The sequence below is a fragment of the Aquila chrysaetos genome, chromosome 26, assembly GCF_900496995.4.
Source record: "Aquila chrysaetos chrysaetos chromosome 26, bAquChr1.4, whole genome shotgun sequence".
NCBI lineage: Eukaryota > Metazoa > Chordata > Aves > Accipitriformes > Accipitridae > Aquila > Aquila chrysaetos.
The window spans coordinates 12580563-12597679 of NC_044029.1; the positions used below are offsets into that span (position 1 = coordinate 12580563).

At 45.1% G+C, this 17117-nt stretch overlaps 2 protein-coding genes across 8 annotated transcripts in view; both read left to right on the forward strand.

Moving 5' to 3' along the window:
- The window catches only part of NAP1L1 (nucleosome assembly protein 1 like 1), a 32199-nt gene extending 28449 nt beyond the window's left edge, over window positions 1-3750 (forward strand). For 5 of the 6 annotated variants that reach the window (XM_030002597.2, XM_030002595.2, XM_030002598.2 and 2 more), the window contains 2 exons: window positions 28-78; window positions 3032-3750. In XM_030002597.2, the coding sequence (XP_029858457.1) occupies window positions 28-78; window positions 3032-3067 (87 nt within the window). In that variant the 3' untranslated portion in view covers window positions 3068-3750. Of the gene's footprint in view, window positions 1-27; window positions 80-2546; window positions 2931-3031 lie in introns of those variants that run through there. The other variant, XM_041120440.1, reaches the window with a different exon arrangement.
- A 7786-nt stretch (window positions 3751-11536) lies between these two features.
- On the forward strand, window positions 11537-16915 carry PHLDA1 (pleckstrin homology like domain family A member 1). 2 transcript variants are annotated; one of them, XM_030002601.2, is made up of 3 exons: window positions 11584-11607; window positions 11662-12215; window positions 13197-16915. In XM_030002601.2, the coding sequence occupies exon 2, from the start codon at window positions 11767-11769 to the stop codon at window positions 12208-12210; it is 444 nt and encodes a 147-aa protein (XP_029858461.1). In that variant the 5' UTR covers window positions 11584-11607; window positions 11662-11766; the 3' UTR covers window positions 12211-12215; window positions 13197-16915. The 2 variants fall into 2 exon arrangements, with proteins under 2 accessions (XP_029858460.1, XP_029858461.1); XM_030002600.2 differs by having other exon boundaries at window positions 11537-12215.
- Window positions 16916-17117: the final 202 nt, after the last annotated feature.

Consider the following 17117-nt stretch of genomic DNA (forward strand, 5'->3'; position numbering starts at 1 on the left):
GAAATATAAACAAGTGCTTTCTTTCAGGAGGGGGAAGAAGAAGCAGATGAAGAAAATGATCCTGATTATGACCCCAAAGTAAGGAATTAAAAAGAATGTTTGAAGTTTGTGTATGCATACATGCTTGAAATTTTATGTAGGTTAAATCTTGGTTTTTTTTTTTATTTAAGTACTTAATCAGTAGTTCCTATGGTGATTGTTTTGGCTGAGGCTGTTTCAGTCCCAGTTCTGACAGACTAATATTGGTAGAGCAACTTTTTAAAAAGTTCTTTCTCCAAGAATCGTTTTGTAAAAGTAACTTTTGGCTTTGAGCACTGAAATTAGTCAGGCTTGGTTTTCTTTAAACTTGTCTTGCAGCAAGTTGCTGCTAATGATGAAAATGTTCTATAATGGTTGTAAGGACATGTGGAGAACTGCCTAATCCAGGTTCAGTTTTTGGGAACTTGTCACAAGCTTACTGTCATGGTTTAACCCCAGCCAGCAACTAAGCACCACACAGCTGCTCTATCACTCCCCCCTCCTCAGCTAGACAGGGGAAAGAAAATACAACAAAAGGCTTGTGGGTTGAGATAAGGACAGGGAGAGATCACTCAACCAATTACCGTCACAGGCAAAACAGACTTGACTTGGGGAAAATTAATTTATTGCCAATCAGACCAGAGGGTAATGAGAAATAAAACCAAATCTTAGAACGCCCCCCCCCCTCCCCCCAACCTCTTCTTCCCAGGCACAGCTTCACTCCTGAATTCTCTCTCTCCTCCCCTCCAGCGGTGCAGGGGGATGGGGGATGGAGGTTACGGTCAGTTCATCACACGTTGTCTCTGCTGCTTCATCCTCCTCAGAGGGAGGACTCCTCACTCTTCCCCAGCTCCAGCATGGGGTCCCTCCCACGGGAGACAGTCCTTCACGAACTTTTCCAATGTGAGTCCTTCCCACAGGCCGCAGTTCTTCATGAACTGCTCCAGCATGGGTCCCTTCCCTGGGCTGCAGTCCTTCAGGCACAGACTGTTCCAGCGTGGGGGATCACAAGTCCTGCCAGCAAACCTGCTCCAGCGTGGGCTCCTCTCTCCACGGGACCACAGGTCCTGCCAGGAGCCTGCTCCAGCACGGGTTTTCCCATGGAGTCACAGACATCTTCGGGGGCATCCCCCTGCTCCAGCGTGGGGTCCTCCCCGGGCTGCAGGTGGAGATCTGCTCCCCCGTGGACCTCCCTGGGCTGCAGGGGGACAGCCTGCCTCACCATGGTCTTCATCACCACGGGCTGCAGGGGAATCTCTGCTCTGGCGCCTGGAGCATCTCCTCCCCCTCCTCCTGCACTGACCTGGGGGTCTGCAGGGCTGGGGCTCTCACATCTTCTCTCTCCTCTCTCCAGCTGCAGCACTTTTTTTTCCCCTTCTTAAATACATTCTCCCAGAGGCACTAGCACCGTCGCTGATGGGCTCAGCCTTGGCCAGCGGCGGGTCCGTCTTGGAGCCGGCTGGCATGGGCTCTGTCAGACGTGGGGGAAGCTTCCAGCAGCTTCTCACAGCAGCCACCCCTGTAGCCCCCGCCCCCCCGCTACTGAAACATTGCCATGCAAACCCAATACACTGACTCTGGCACAGATTTTCCCAGAAGAGTACAAAACTGAGGCTTTTTCAGGGTAAATAATAGCAAGTCTTTTATTGCTTGAGGTAGCAGAAGTCAATGTTCAGGAATGCATCTACAGCCAAGTACTAAAATGTGAAAGGCGAAGAGCCACTGGCAGCTTTCTTATTCCATGGGAAGGGCAAATCACTAGTCAGGCTCAGTTTCCTGGAAAAGTGATTGTGAGCCACTCAATTTGTAGTCTTTTCCTAGCTGAGTGAAAGGCACATTTGGCCACCTGAAAGCATCTGACCGTGGTAGGTGAAAGTTGCAGTCATGAAAACGAAGTCTGTGTGAACTAAAAATGTCTGCTGTGAAATGTGCTTGCAATTTCAAATAAGGAGGCAGCATATTTTTCAGAAGGGATGGTTTGAGCTACAATCAAAGTACTGTTGAAAGAATTACATAATCTTAGCATTGTACCTAGAAGGATATAGGGTATAGAACTGTTAATCAAAACGTATAGCCTGTTGGTGACATTTCATCTGCTATTGTGTATTCAAATTGCTTCCTATTAAAGACAGTTTTGAAATCAAAATGAAACAGCCACAAGATGGGCTTCTTATTTCTACCATTTCACATTGCTTTTCTAGGCTAAACAGAACTGAGAAAGGGCAAGACTGTATGCTCAGTTTCAGAGAGAACTGCTAAAGAGCTACAGGCAGTAGTAGTGGTTCTGTAGTGTATCGACATAAGAATAGATAGTTGTAAGCTGATCACAGGCTGAAAGCCAGCTGAATTTATTAAAGCAGTGTGGTCCTAGAATAGCTATCCAGACCCCAGACCAAGGTAGCGGAGTAAAACTTGCAGCTAAACTCTGCCCCCAAAAAGCCTTTTCCTTGAATTCCTATATTACTGTGAGATATTGTTGGTTGTCTGTTTCAATAGAACAGAAGTAGTTTTCCACGTTAGAATTTTCTAACTGGAATTTGTTGCAAAAGATGTTTCCAGAGCGTTAAGAACATACTATGATTTGGTGTTTCATGCATTGCTCTACAGTGGATTTTGGAGTAAGACTACGCCCTTGTTACTGGCCGCAGGAAGTTTCTTTTGCCTCAAACTGTGTAGAAGGCCTGGATGCTTTTTCTGAGCTGGGTTATTTGTTACTATGCATAACTCTTCTCCTTTTTCCAGTTTTAGTGTCTTTCAGAGTATCCCACCACACTTGGCTCTGAGCTTTTTTGTGTTCTGGAGCATACCTATACACTAACAAAGCCAAAATAAATACATTGTGGGTGTTGCCACATCCAAGGACAGCAGTACAACTAATACTAGGCAGTTACTTTGAGGGAGAAGATGAAGGAAGAATTTGAATACTGCAACTTGAGAAAGTATACTTAACAATATTAATAGTTCTTTTAAAATACTGATATCTGTAAACTGATACTTCCTTTTTTCTCAACAGAAGGATCAAAACCCAGCAGAATGCAAGCAGCAGTGAAGCAGTGTGTATGTGGCCTTGAGGATTACCTGCACTGTAATAGCCTAAACACAACTATTAGTTACTTACAGCCTTATGTTTTGTATCTCGGTAGAATTAAGTAACCAATTTGTTAAAAAAAGAAATCAAACACATAAGAACCAGTTTAAAATGTAGGTTCAATCTACCTAGCATTTTAACAGTATAATTTTCTGCCAATATGTAGAATGCAGTAAATCCCCTAAAGCATGAATGTTAATTCATTGCTACATAGTTTGGTTCTTGTGAAGTCTTTGTCATGTAGCTATTAGACTGCAGCTGTGAAGATTATCGGAACTGTTAACTGAGACCAATATTTGCTTAGAGGAAACTCTCCTGAAGAACCAACCAAAGTATTTTTCAGCCCAGTAGTTTGAACGGGTTTAAGTCTGCTTGCACTAGCTGTGCCTTCATTACTTTGTTATAGAAATGGCAGTGACTTGTACTAACTAGGAGATGATGATGCATTTTGAATTTGACTACTTGAGAAGACTAGTATAACTTGTTTAATTTCCAACGAGACCACATTAAACATTCATAACTGTCAGCTTGTTTATGCTATGGGTTTTGTATTTTATGTGACATAGTGATCTACAAAAGAAACCTAGTCATCATATTAAGGTTATTGTTTACCACTGGGGTGTGAATAAAACCTAGTATTTTCAGAAGCTAGTCTTGTTTTATTACAATGTTTGCATCTGCATGTGTAAACTGCTAAGGCATATCTTTCATGCTGCAGTTCACTTTTTACTAGACACAAGTTGAGAGTTACTGAAAAGTAAATCATATAGCATTTTAAAAACAAACACAATAGTTGGAAAGTTTGATCCATACTTTCCATTTGCAGTGTGATGCTTGTGAATCTGAGCTAGGTGTTTCAGTGATTGGTCAGCACTGCCATATTGGGAAGACAAGTTTTTAGAAGCGGGGCTAGATCTGATAAAGGACTTCGGTATTGCCGTGCGTGACTAAGGCATTAGTTATTAGTATGAAATCTGGAGCCAAAAAAGGTGCCTTGGATTTCCAGTGTGTGTAGGCAGAGCTAGGTTGTCCTGAACAAAATCTGTCCTGCAGCCTAAGGGAGTGCTAGAACACTTAGCTGTATTCTAGTTTGTACTCACTGTATCAAGCATCTACAGAGGAGGAAACAAACCCCAAGGAATTCCTCTCTCCTCACCTAATGTACCATTCACTACGCTTATGTTTGCACATTCTGGTTCGTGCTTTTCCCATATTGGATGTTCATTGTCAGTTGAAACATGGGCTAGAAGATCTTTCTCATACTAACCTTGCCTCTAGCCTAACAGTGGAGGTGCTCTTGAGATGTGGATTTGAATGCACTCAGCTTGAAGAGACTGTGAACTGATGTCTTCCATTTTAATTTTCCCAGTCAGATACCACTGTACTCTGTGCAGTTTTGTCCTTCACATAACTGTAGAAGTTCTGATCTTCTAAGCAAGTACCCAGATAACTTTTTGAGGGACAAGGAAGGTCCTCACAGGGTTGGAAAGAAATGTCCAGCCTAGTCATGGATCTATTTCTGCAGTAGCTACTTTTTTTTTTTTTCTCCTCTCACCACTGATATAGTGACTTAGTCATAAAGGTTTAAAGGTTTGAAAAGACCAGGGCAAGCAGGAGGCAACAGCCACATGAGGATGGGGCTGGTGGAAGAGTTTCTCTAGCATGTCTCTTGCTTGGAGAGTAGGTAAGTAATACAGAATGAAGCTTATCCCAAGTGCCCTTCTGAATCCTCAGCCCCCCTGTGAGGAAGGTGGTCTAGTGTGCTCTGACTAAACTGATTCTTTTTAAATTATTTTTTTAGTCCTTGAAGACTTAAATACCACACTGCTTAATTCCAGAATCCCTGTCAGGCTTCATCTTTCTCCTCTCCAGATACTAATGGATTTGGGAGAAGGAGCTCTTGTTATCTGTAGCTGTATATAAAACAGTACTGTTGAAGCTGTGCTCTTAAGTGTTCTTTAGGTAACCCATGGCGTAGAAAAACACAATAATGAAAGGTTAACATCACATTCTGTGTTAGCTGTGTGTTAAAGTAGATGTGGCTGTGTTCTTGTGATGACATAAATCCTGACAGAATATGCTTATCCTTTGAGGCACTGACCCTGCCAGGTGTTTGGGTATCACTTAATCTCTTCTCTGAATGTCTGCCAGGATTAAGTCTAAACTTGAGCTTCAGGGCATGTGGAGACCAAACTGATGGTAAGTTATGAGTTTGAGCAGTCATTGATATGGGGCTTTGGGGTTCATACTTTTGGGCATGAAAAGTATCTGAAGTCCTTACTTAGATCTAGCCTATTTTTACTAATGGCATCTGGCAACTGTATTTTAAAAAGAGAAAGCACTGTTAAAAGATGCCCGATGAATTTCAGAAGTCACTGTTCTTAAGAAATTTGGCTTGTGTTTTGATTGCTTTCTCATTAGTATCTTCATATCATACAATGGGATACAATATTTGAAAAGGGGAGTTGGTAGATGTCAAAAGCTCACCTGCAGCCTGCAAGATCCAGAGCCATGAATCCATCTCTGTTGACAGATTTTTTTGGTAAGCTTCTTTCTAGATTGACTTGCCAGTTCTAAATCAGCAGTTCTTGTGCTCTCCAGACTGCAGCAAAAGGAATGATATAATCATACAAATTGAGGTGCCAGTTCTTACAGCATCGGTTAAATAAATACTGTTTTGGTGCTTAATGTAGTTTTGTGATCAACGACATTCTTGTTTAGCAATTCTGAAAGGCAGTATGTAGCAGGAACATTAAAGTTTCAACATTGATTGGAGTATTGATTCATTCTTTTCACTTGTCATGGATTTATACCAGCTGTAGACAAAACTGTTCATTTAGTATTTGAGGAAGATAAGTTACCTTGTTGTTAACAAGTTCAGGCTAGGCAAATGTGTCACTGAAATACGATTTCTTGGTCAGTTGTTGAAGCACAGCCCAAAATTTAAGATCCATGTAAATGATGTCTTCTGCCCAGTTTTTGTTACTGCATTGAAGGGAGAATTATCTTAGGGAAAAATGTGGAGAAAGAGGTAGGAGAATTAACCGAGACTTTGGATGAGAGGGAAGGGTACTCAGAGCTTATGCTTGATGGAGAGGGATGCTTCTTGGTAATTCTACACTTTCAGTAAATGCGGATTAGATTACAGTAGCACTAAAGAGTTTTCCTTCTGGTATAACTTTGTTAATGGTTAAAAAAATAACACTCAATACAGTATCCTAAAATAAAGTAGTAAACCAGATTTAAGCTTAGTATTTGTAAGTTTTTTATATTCTGGAGAAGGGCGATGTCAGGTGCAGTTAGAAGTGTTACCTTGGGTTATTTAAACACTAGGCATAGCAATGCATATTACCAATGTCTTTGACAGCTAACTAGCTTCATAAGCTGAGATTCTTAGCTGGATTCTTGAAACTGATGTTTCCCAAGCTATGTAGCAGATATTCTAACTTTGTGTTTATATTTGTTAAATGAAAAAAAACCACAGCAGAATATAGAAAACTGCAGGAGTTGAATGTGTTCATCTTTGTCTTCAAGCTGGTACTTAAACTTGCACTGTGTTTTAAGGCCTGTTGTTGAAGACCTGATTCAGAAATTAATAGGGAACTGAAGCTAATCATCTCTTTGCATATGTCTGCCAGACATTTTCTATTTCCAAAGGTGTCTGTGCAGCAGTTGCCTCTCAGATGCCTTGTGTTGGGGAGGAGGATTGTCCTGACATACTCAGTGGCTTAAGGAAATAAAATGCTAAACCCCTCAGTACAAAGGGGTCAGTCTGATAATGAAGTCGTTTCTGTATGTAGTGGCCTTAATGGCCTGCTAGGTTAGGGCTAGAGCCACACCGCTGTTGGAGTAGGTAGACTCAGCTCTACAGTGCTTCCTCCTTCATTCTTAGATGTAGCCTCCTCCAATCCAAGACTTTATTGTACAGGTCAGAGAAGTCATTGCTACCACACTGGGTTGCATTTCTTAACTGCTTAGTTCTGTTTGAGATGCACTGGTTCCCGGCAAGTTTTCAAGAGGTTGTTGAAGTAAAGACTTTTAATTGCTAATGCTTACCTAAAGGGAGCATAAATCCATCTACTGGAAATAGTAAGCCTTCTGTACACTATCAAGAGGATTTGGAAGTTTGTCCACATGGCATGTCAGACAAGATTTCTCATCACTCATCAAATCCTTCTGTTAGACCTCTGCTCAGACCTAGTAGTCTTCCGTGTGGCCTGTGTCTCAGGTTTTGTAGGAAAGTTAGAGCAAGTAAAGCAGGCAAGGCAGAGCACACCAAGCAAAAGATAAGCTATTCCACATTTGGGTCTGCTTGGTGTATACCAGTAGTGGGTGCACAAGGAGTGTGGCAATGTGGCAGAAGGGCTCTTGTTTTCACAGGTATCTAGCTAAAGTGTGCTGGGTTGACAAGAAGAGCTGTCTCTGCAGCTGCAGAGGGCTTAGCTCCTGAACTTTGCTGCTGTGAGCTTTGCTTCTATATGCTCCAAGTGTTGCAAATATCCGCCCAAACTTACGTTTACCCTGCAGCTGGTGAGAAGCAGTCAGTATATTCAGAACTCGCAGCATGTTTTACTCTGGTGGTCAAAGCTGAGAAACTTTTAAACCCTCTTACTGGCTTTGCTCTACAATGTGTGCTTAAGTGCTTTTTAATGTTTTTGGAAGACAGCTATCTCTGAAGTGCAAGGGACTTCAAAAAAGCCAGGCTGGAGCAGCTGCAAAGCCAATAGTCTGTGCATTGCACACAGTTCCTTTGTTTGGTACTGCCATGGGTTGGTTAGAGGGAATGCTAAGGCCCAGGGCAACGTGGTTGATAGTTATGGTAAATCTTTCATCCATTTATGCCTGGTTTACTGTGGGGTATATACAGGTATCTGTGAGATGGAGTTTATAAAAGGAAACATCTGCCCCCCAGATCACAGGTTCAGTGAGTGCTTCAGTGTTCAGTCAGCAGCAGGTTCCAGTGAAATTACTGGGGGATGGTAAAGGTCAAGAAAATACTTTAAGAAGTAACCACTTATTGTCTAATTGCTTTAATCATGCATTGCAGCACATCTATTTGTCATGTATTTCTCAACCCTTGGCTATTTTTTTTTTCTAATTTTCCTTCTGTCTAGCAATGACCAGCTCATATTTGCCTTAGGTTTCCCTCTTAGACCTTTTCCTGTTTTAGCCATTTCTCAGTAATGGAAGAAATGTTGATGCTTACGGATTGTCACTCTGGATGGGTTTAGGACCCTTTGAAACTAGTAGTCGATAGTTGGTGTCAAGCTGCTGTCTACAGATGCATTACCCAGGAGAACACTGATAAAATTATGGGCTTTTTGGTCTTTCACGGTGGCTTCCCCAAAGAATGTTTAGCTTGCCTCAGGGTTTAAAAAGAACACTTTAATTACTCTTAGGTTAATTATTCTTCAATTAAGGTTAGACATACAAAATTTCAACTACTTGAGTCTATGTTAGGGAGGTTATGATATAGGAGACCAGTGTATTTAACAGCCAAACATTTCTGTTACGACCAGTATCAACTTTGAACATGGAAAAGGAAAAATTCAGTAAGGGATAAATGCATTTTTGGTGTAGAGACTTTCAGGGATGAGATTGTTTTTTCAGGTTGTAGTATTTCAGATTTGACAGTAGGAGGCATCTGTACATCAGATATTTCAGGAGGAAGGGATGCAGAACGTGTTGTATTTAGTGAAACTTCAGCAAAGGTAGTGGGCATGGAACATTTAATATAATTGGAATGGTTTAAATATATATTTAAAGAAAAGTAAGGTAAAATCTCAGTGGGATAATGCAGTGTGCTTAACTGTGTTGAATGTGGTTTTACAAAACACTAATGTAAGAAACATTTCCAGAAGTTCAGTTTTGACTTCCATCTAGGAAAATGAAGTTTGTTATCCTTTACTGCCAAATTCTGCACAATTAAATTGGGTTATCTTGTTCTTTTGCCATGAAACTGTCAGTATTTCATCTTACCCTAGTCTCCTAGCTTTTGGCTGATCGGGTGGTTTTGGTCAAATGTAGTGTATTTTAAATGGCTGTTAATATTTGTTGGCTTACAGAGTACAAGTTTTAAATGGATGTTTTGCATGTTTACTTCTGATCACATGCTTAGGTGAATTTCACCAGGAATAAACAGTTGTTGTTGTGAGTCTATACATTAGCAGAGTATGTCCATCAGTGTTTAGAGTTGGGTTAAAAATCTGACATTCAACACTTTGGAGAACTTTATGCCATGGGGCCAAAGTAGAATGAATATAGTCCCTTTCTTCTGTATATTTGATGAAAATCTTTGGCCTTCCACACTAGTCTCACTTTTTTCCTTTGATTAATTACTGTTGGCACTGAGAACCAGCAAAAAAGATCACATTAAAACACACAGATACAGATTATGTGTTAATGTCCTTAAGTGTTACAGTGCAGTGTTTGGAGGGGGGGGGGGGGGGGAGTTCTTGAATGCTTGTTGCAGAAAAACGTGTGGGACTCCTAAGTGTAATGCAAGTTCCCATACTACTGGTTAGTGCGTTTATTCTGAAGCAAACAGCTATTCTCTTACAGCAACGGAGCAGGAACCAAAACTGAACAGGTGAATTATTAGAAATTAGTCTTCTCTAGGTTTAGTTCAATGTCCTATGCCGTACATAAACTCAGTATTTTAATTAAGTTGCTTGGTATAGATGAATACATTTTAACCAGTTTATGTTTTAGTTTGACAACTTCAAAATTAAATCTCTGCTCATGTGACGCACTTAATCAGCAGTGAATTGGATGCAAAACATGTCAGGTGAAAAGGCAGGAGATTCTCTTACCTCGCTCGAGCCGTGTGTGAGGCTCTTTGTATGTGCAGCAGCAGCTGAAGATGCAAATATTTGCACTGGGGAATTTAGGTTCAAATGGCAATGAACTGCAGATTGAGATAATCGTGAATGGTGTTCAGATCTCTTGAAAATTAGCATGTGCCCCTGTTAAAATAGGCATAAGATGGTTGTGAGAATGACCAGTATCTTCTAGGGTATATATTAAGCTCTAAGGAGACGGGACTATTCTTTAGATAAATGGGTGTTAATCTCTTTTTTTTTTTTTTTTTTTTGTTCGGTTTGTGGCTAGCAAGTTGCCTTTGTTACTGATTTGAGTGTCTTCCAGTTACCTCAGGAAAGGTAAAACAGCTAAATAATTCTAATTGCTGTTATTACCTTAATTGTTTACCTTTCAAAGATTTATCAAAATCAACTTTGAACTTCAAGAGGAAAAGATTATAGGAGGAAATCCTTTTAAAAATGTTATCAGAGATAAACTCCTTTAAAGCTATCATCAATATTGAATTTTTTTTTTCTAACGTCCTCCCACTGACCTATGCTACAGCACATGACTTGCTTCCTAGCTGCCAAGATTACTGTGAGGAGGGTTTGGGGGGTTTTTTTATGGCCATGTTAAATACATGTTCAAAAAAACCAGTGCTCTCAAACATAGTATGAAACTTCCAGCATTCAGTTTACATTGGCTTTGTCAGCCAAATTCAGTTCTGTGGGCTTTTGATTTACACCTAATACATGAAAGGACTTAAATAGTTTAATGTTAACCTTAGGTCACTTTTCTACTCAAATAAATGAATTCAAAAGCTAACCTCAGGGCAGAATCCAAACAATAAGCAAATGTGTGACAACAAAGCAGAATAACAAGAAAAATGGTCTTAGCTGTTTGCCAGTTTGTTTGGGTTTGGGTTTTGGTTTTTTGGTTGTTTTTTTTGTTGTTTTTTTTTTTTCCCTAGTCTACTTTTAAAATTTCCAGGTACTGAGGTTCTAGGGTTTCCTTGGGGAGGTGATATGGCTTGTTGCTTCCTTCAGCTGTTACTCAGGCTGCTGCCGCGGGTGAAGAAGATGTATTTGATATATATACGGTAAGAAGCTGCTTCTCCCCGGCACAGTCGCGACAGCGTGGGGCCAGGGCTGTTGCCCCGGGCTGTGTGTCAGGCTCTCTCCTTTGTTCAAGGGAGCGGCGATCGCTCAAATACCGGGGTGTTGCCGAAAACCGACACCGCTTTCATTGGGCTTGAGTCACGACCAGGCGGGGTGGCCTTCCCCCGGGGGGAAGAAGGCTGAGGACGTTTGTTCCGAACAGCGACCGCTGGAACGCCCCGGGGGAAGCAAAGGCAGGCTACCGCGCAAAATTAGGCAAATAGAACAGCGGGGGAAGATATAAAGAAAATATAAAGCCTTCCCCCAGCGCCTTCCTCCTCCCATCGCTCTTCAGGAGGAGGGAGGGGGGGCCGGGCAGCCGCTCCGCTCCGCGGCCGCGCCGTCGGCAGCGCCGGGCATCCCCGCTGCTCGGCGGGAGGAGCCGCCTTTTCCGCTGGGTGTCACTCCGGGGTGGGAAAGGGGAAAAAGAAGAAGAAGAAAAAAAAAAAAAAAAAAGAAAAGCCTTCAAAAGCCGAGGGGAGGGAGGAAAAAAAAAAAAAGCCCGCAGCCACAGCCGTGCCGCACCGCCCCGCCACGCCGCGGTACGGGCGGCAGCCGCTCCGCTTCTTGCGGGCCGGGGCGGTCCCGGCCCTCCGTCTCGGAGCCGGTGCGGGGCGGAGAGTCATCGGGTGGTGCCGGTTGCCCCCCGACCCCAGCCCCTGCGGGCGGAGGCTCCCGGCCCCGCCGGCCCATGCGGGAAGGATGCTGGAGAGCGGCTGCAAGGCGGTGAAGGAGGGCGTGCTGGAGAAGAGGAGCGACGGGCTCCTGCAGCTCTGGAAGAAGAAGCGCTGCATCCTCACCGAGGAGGGGCTGCTCCTCATCCCCCCCAAGCAGCCGCCGCCGCAGCAGCCGCTGCCGGCCGAGCCGGCGGCCAAGATCAAGGAGCTTCACTTCTCCAACATGAAGACGGTGGACTGCGTGGAGCGCAAGGGCAAGTACGTGTACTTCACGGTGGTGATGGCCGAGGGGAAGGAGATCGACTTTCGGTGCGCGCAGGAGCAGGGCTGGAACGCGGCGATCACGCTGCAGATGGTGCAGTACAAGAACCGCCAGGCCATCCTCGCCGTCCGCTCCACCCGGCAGAAGCAGCAGCACCTGGCGCAGCCCCACGGCCCCCGCCTCCGCAGCGCCTCCAACTCCGCCTAGGGCAGGTACGGACCCGGGGACCCCCTCTTCCCTCCGGGACCCCCTCTTCCCTCCGGCACCCCGCTCCGGGACCCCCTCTTCCCTCCGGGACCCCCTCGTCCCTCCGGCACCCCGCTCCGGGACCCCCTCTTCCCTCCGGCACCCCGCTCTGCAGCCCTCCGGGACGCCCCTCGTCCCTCCGGCACCCCGCTCCGGGACCCCCTCTTCCCTCCGGCACCCCGCTCTGCAGCCCTCCGGGACGCCCCTCGTCCCTCCGGCACCCCGCTCCGGGACCCCCTCGTCCCTCCGGGACGCCCCTTCCCTCCGGCACCCTGCTCCGGGACTCCCCTTCCTCCGGCATCCCACTCCGCAGCCCTCCGGGACGCCCTCTTCCCTCCGGCACCCTGCTCTGGGACCCTCTCTTCCCTCTGGCACCCTGCTCCGCAGCCCTCTGGGACGCCCTCTTCTCTCCGGGACCCCCTCGTCCCTCCAGGACGCCCCTTCCCTCCAGCATGCCGCTCCGGGACTCCCCTTCCTCCGGCATCCCACCCCGCAGCCCTCCGGGACACCCCCTCCCTCCAGCACCCGGCACCCCACTCCACAACTCTCCAGGATCCCCCTTCCCTCCGGGACACCGTCCCTCCAGCACCCTGCTCCGCAACCCTCCAGGATCCCCATTCCCTCCGGGACCCCCTCCTTCCAGCACCCTGCTCCGCAACCCTCCAGGATCCCTCTCCCCTCCAGCACCCGGCACTCCACAGCCCTCCGGGACCCCCTTCCCTCCGGCACCTTGTTCTGCAACCCTCCAGGACCCCCTTCCCTCCGGCACCTTGTTCCGCAACCCTCCGGGATCCCCCTTTGCTCCGGCACCCCGCCCCGGGACTGGGTGCCCCCGGGGCCGGAGCCGACCCTGCGGGTGCGTTTGCCGGGGAAGGGGGAGAACCTTCTGCGGGCATCGCTTCTTCCACTCACCGCCTGCCCTTCGTGCTGTGCCCTCTTAATTGCAGGTGAAGCTAAGGAAGCGCTTCGGGGAAGCGGGACTGAGCGCGTTCGTCGCGGACGTACTTGAGTTGGTCAAAAACTGGGCAAACGCCGGAGATGGGGGGAGGCTGGAGAGAAGCGGCTTGACAACCTGAACCCCAGCTAGCTGCTGCTGCTGCTGCTGCTTTGCCGCCCTCGGTGCCGACAAGCATTTCAAATCGATTATTTATGAACCTTGGAAAGGATCCTTTGGTGTGATGGGACTTCTAGGAGACATGATGTACCGTAACTTTATTTTAATGTATTTTATTTTATTTATTAGGGTTGGTTGGTTTCGTTTTGTTTTTTTAAAGGCTTATTTTGCAAGACATTTCTGAATGTAGGCCATATCCAAAAAGCAGAGGGAAAAACCAGCATGTATGTTAGCTTCCTAAAGGAACGAAAAAGTTCTGGGTAGTTCAGCTGTGCGCAATTTGACAAAAGAGTTTTTCATTTTTTACCCGAAACACACCGTATTACACTACCATGGAAAATGTGATGTGAGGTTTGGAATTTGGCTGAAACCCATACTGCGTATTGAAAACTATTCTCTCAAGTGAGAATAACAATTATAGCCTGGGTTTTAAATGATTTTCTTTTAAAATGCCACACGTGGTGGAAGATGATAAAATTTATTCACGCTTGGTTATTCGAAAAAGTAACGTTGATTGTCATTCTGAGATTAAAACCCATCTGTTTTAATGTATGAGTGGAGGGGAACCCGACCAACTTCTTTTGCGATACAGAATCGCAGTTGGATTCCGGTTACCCATTGGATGTGCTTGCTCCTAGGCTGGAGGGCCGGAGCCGAGAAGCGTTTGTGAACATTTCTTAGCGTCCGAGTTCAGGGCTCCCTCTGCACGGTCGGTTTGTAAGCGATCTGGGCTCTCAACCCGCGTCGAATTTTCACGGCGGTTTTTAAATGTCTTGCATTAAAGTAGCCCCTAGTTTAAAATCCATTTTACGTATGTCTTAGTGTGCAAATGGGTTATTTTGGTCACAGTTTTCATAAGCTGAAAGTTGCTCTCTAGCTGAGATAAACTAGATGAATTTTGGTGTTTAGCACTGTCAGATGTCGAGAGAGGCGTGCGATCTCGCCTCTAAAAACGTCGACGAAGCCGTGAAGTTGGAAAACAAAGGGCTAATTGCACAGCTGGTGTGTCTTCCTCTGCCTCTTAAAAGTCAGCGGGAGTTTGGCTGTCGATGTCGGCGAGCGCGGCTGGGAGCTCTTCGCCCCGGCGCGGAGGAGGGAGCCGGGCGCGGGCCCGCGGGCTTTCGAGGACCGCGCTCTTCGGGCGACGGGGGATCTCACCTTGTGTGCCGCTGCGGCCCGGCCCCGCCGCCTTCAGCGAGGCGGGGAGGTTGTGAGCCGGGCGGAGCGACGCGGCCCGTTATCTCTGGTTAAAGGTAAAAAGTTGCAGCCGCGGAGCTATTTATTTTAACTAGCGTGGTGGCGAAAACGGCTTTTGGCCCCTTTACAAGTTACAGGAAAGTAAACAAAATGTTTTAAAGCCACACATCCAAGACTTTTCTGTTTGTGTAACCGAGGTGTAGCTTGACTGTAAAAGCCCCGCGTTCTCGGTTCAAGCTGTTTCTCGAAGCGTTTAGAGCAAAAAACCCGAAGTGACGCTCAAAGGAAGATCTCGGAATTGGCTGCCGCACGTGACTGTCCCTTCCCCTGCACCCTAAGCTTAAGCTCAGGCCTGTAAGGAATAAGTCGAGATCTCTTCTAGCCCTCCTCTTTTGTTCCTTGTCCCTGGGCGTCGGGGTCACGTACCCAGAGGTGCAAAACACATCGTGGTGCAGAATTAAAGCCCGGACCTCGGCAGTCCTCTGCGGTTACTGCCAAGCGCTTCTTTCCGATCTGGCCCTTGACGAGGTTGCGTGATGAGCTTGGGGTGGTAGACTGCAGCTGTCCTAACAAAGTTATTACTTTGAGACTAATTGAAATCGAAGGTGCCCTGCATCTTCTAGGATTAGATTTGCTGTCTTGGCAATCATAATAGCCAATTTCCACATCTCTGTACATCTGCCATTATCATTCTGCTAACGCTTGGATGTTAGAGCTGCAAGGGGATTCTCTAATGAGCTAGTCAAAGACTCACAAAATAGACTGTAATTTGTAATTTGGCTCCTCTCTTTAGAGTCATTAATTACAGTTTACTGAGTAACTAATACACCTTTTCAGATATACAGACGTATCGCTGATATCTCACCTACTAAAATATGTTTTAGCTTACTGAAGGATAAATGTAATTGATGAAAATTAATTCCTGTGTGATCGGAGATACACGTATTTCTCTAGGAGAGGCAGATATTCCTCTCCTCAGTGGATGCAAGCCCCTGAATGCCACACAAGTCTATGGATCTAGTCCAAAGCTGAAATTTTACTGCTCTTCTGGAAGAATTTGTACTTTGAAAATGAAAGATGACAATTTTAGTGGTATAATTGACATTAAGGTTTGAGAAAACAGCTTTTGTTTTGAATTTGCTGGTCTTTCTCACCGGCTCAAGGTCAATGTCCCACTTGCACCTTATGTTTCTTGTTTTAAGTTGGTCTGAAGGATGCTCTCAAAACCATTTGGTCTGACATAGCTCACCAGCAAACTCTTGCCAGTTGTCGTTGCCTGCTGTGTCACCTCTTTAAAAACGTTGGCGTCGGGCAAATTCATAGCGTGGGAGATGGTCGCGTCACAAAATCCACCTTGAGCTGTTCCTGGGCCTGCCGCCTGAGTTGGTGGGATGGGGGTGAGGATCAAACCTCCCCCTTGCACTGCTGGACTGTCTCCTGGAAACTGAATGGGAACAAATTGGCTGGGGTCCCCTGGGGACAGTCGGACCGTGTGGCTCATGCCATGTCAGTATAAATAAGTCTAAATCGTCTTGACATGGACAATCCGACAACTTTCTCACGCTCTAAATTCCATGGTGCTTTTGGTTTGGTTGGGTTTTTTTTTTTTTGCTTTTTTTTGATTGATAGTAATTTTAGACCAAGAAATTCTTTGATGTTATAAATGAGGTAGTTCTGGGCTTTTTTTGGCTTGCCCCTCTACTACTGCATAGTCTTCATTGGAGCTACTTGATTAAATACTGTCATCACTGCCTTGTAAGGGATGGCTATGAAAGTAGGTCCAGCAGATTATGCTCCATCTTACTGGAACTTTGCAAATAAAGAAACTGGGTCGTCCTTCCTCTTACCAAAAAAGAAAAAGCCAACAGCATGTGGCTGGAGTAAATTCATTAGAGAATAAACAAAAATGCCAGCAAAACACACACAGGCAAATGCTTGGTATAGGTAGCAAAAGTGTGGACAGTCTGTTCATAAAGAGGTCAAAATTACATGTCTTAAAAAAAAAAAAAAAAAAAAGCGATTAAGGGGCAGATTCAGCAAGAAAATTCAAGCTGTGGTGACCAAGAAAATTTAGAAATTGGGGGAAAAGGAAGATCAAGTGGATGTTGTCTCTGTGGCATCCTGAAGTAATTCCTCTTTTTTAAGGTTCATGATATGCAAATGCCAGCTTCTGAATTATAGCTGCAGTGATGTACCAAATGTTTTCTAGCATATCCTATTGTGAGCAGAAATATCGGTGTCGTCAAAAAAAAATTGTGTGTAAATATGACTCATAAATGATTTCTGAGAGATGTGATTTATTTTTCATATTTTTCAAGATGCATTCCATTTCAAATAAAGAGGTATCTATTGAAAGAGCTCTCTATGTTGAAGGAATGGTTGGTTGGTGGGTTATCTGTTACAATTAAAGCCTGCTCTAAGCTTTTCCAATGTCTTAAGGGCAGTCTAAGGGCCTAAGAGGAACACCTTGAACCTGTGTAGATACCTTCTGAAGGAAAGACTCACTTAGATGCTCCAATTAATCTTTATACATAGCACAATTACAAGGCTCAGAGTC

What these genes read in the sequence shown, in the direction of transcription:
- PHLDA1 (XM_030002600.2), top strand. Translation starts at nt 11,767, where the DNA reads ATGCTGGAGAGCGGCTGCAAGGCGGTGAAGGAGGGCGTGCTGGAGAAG.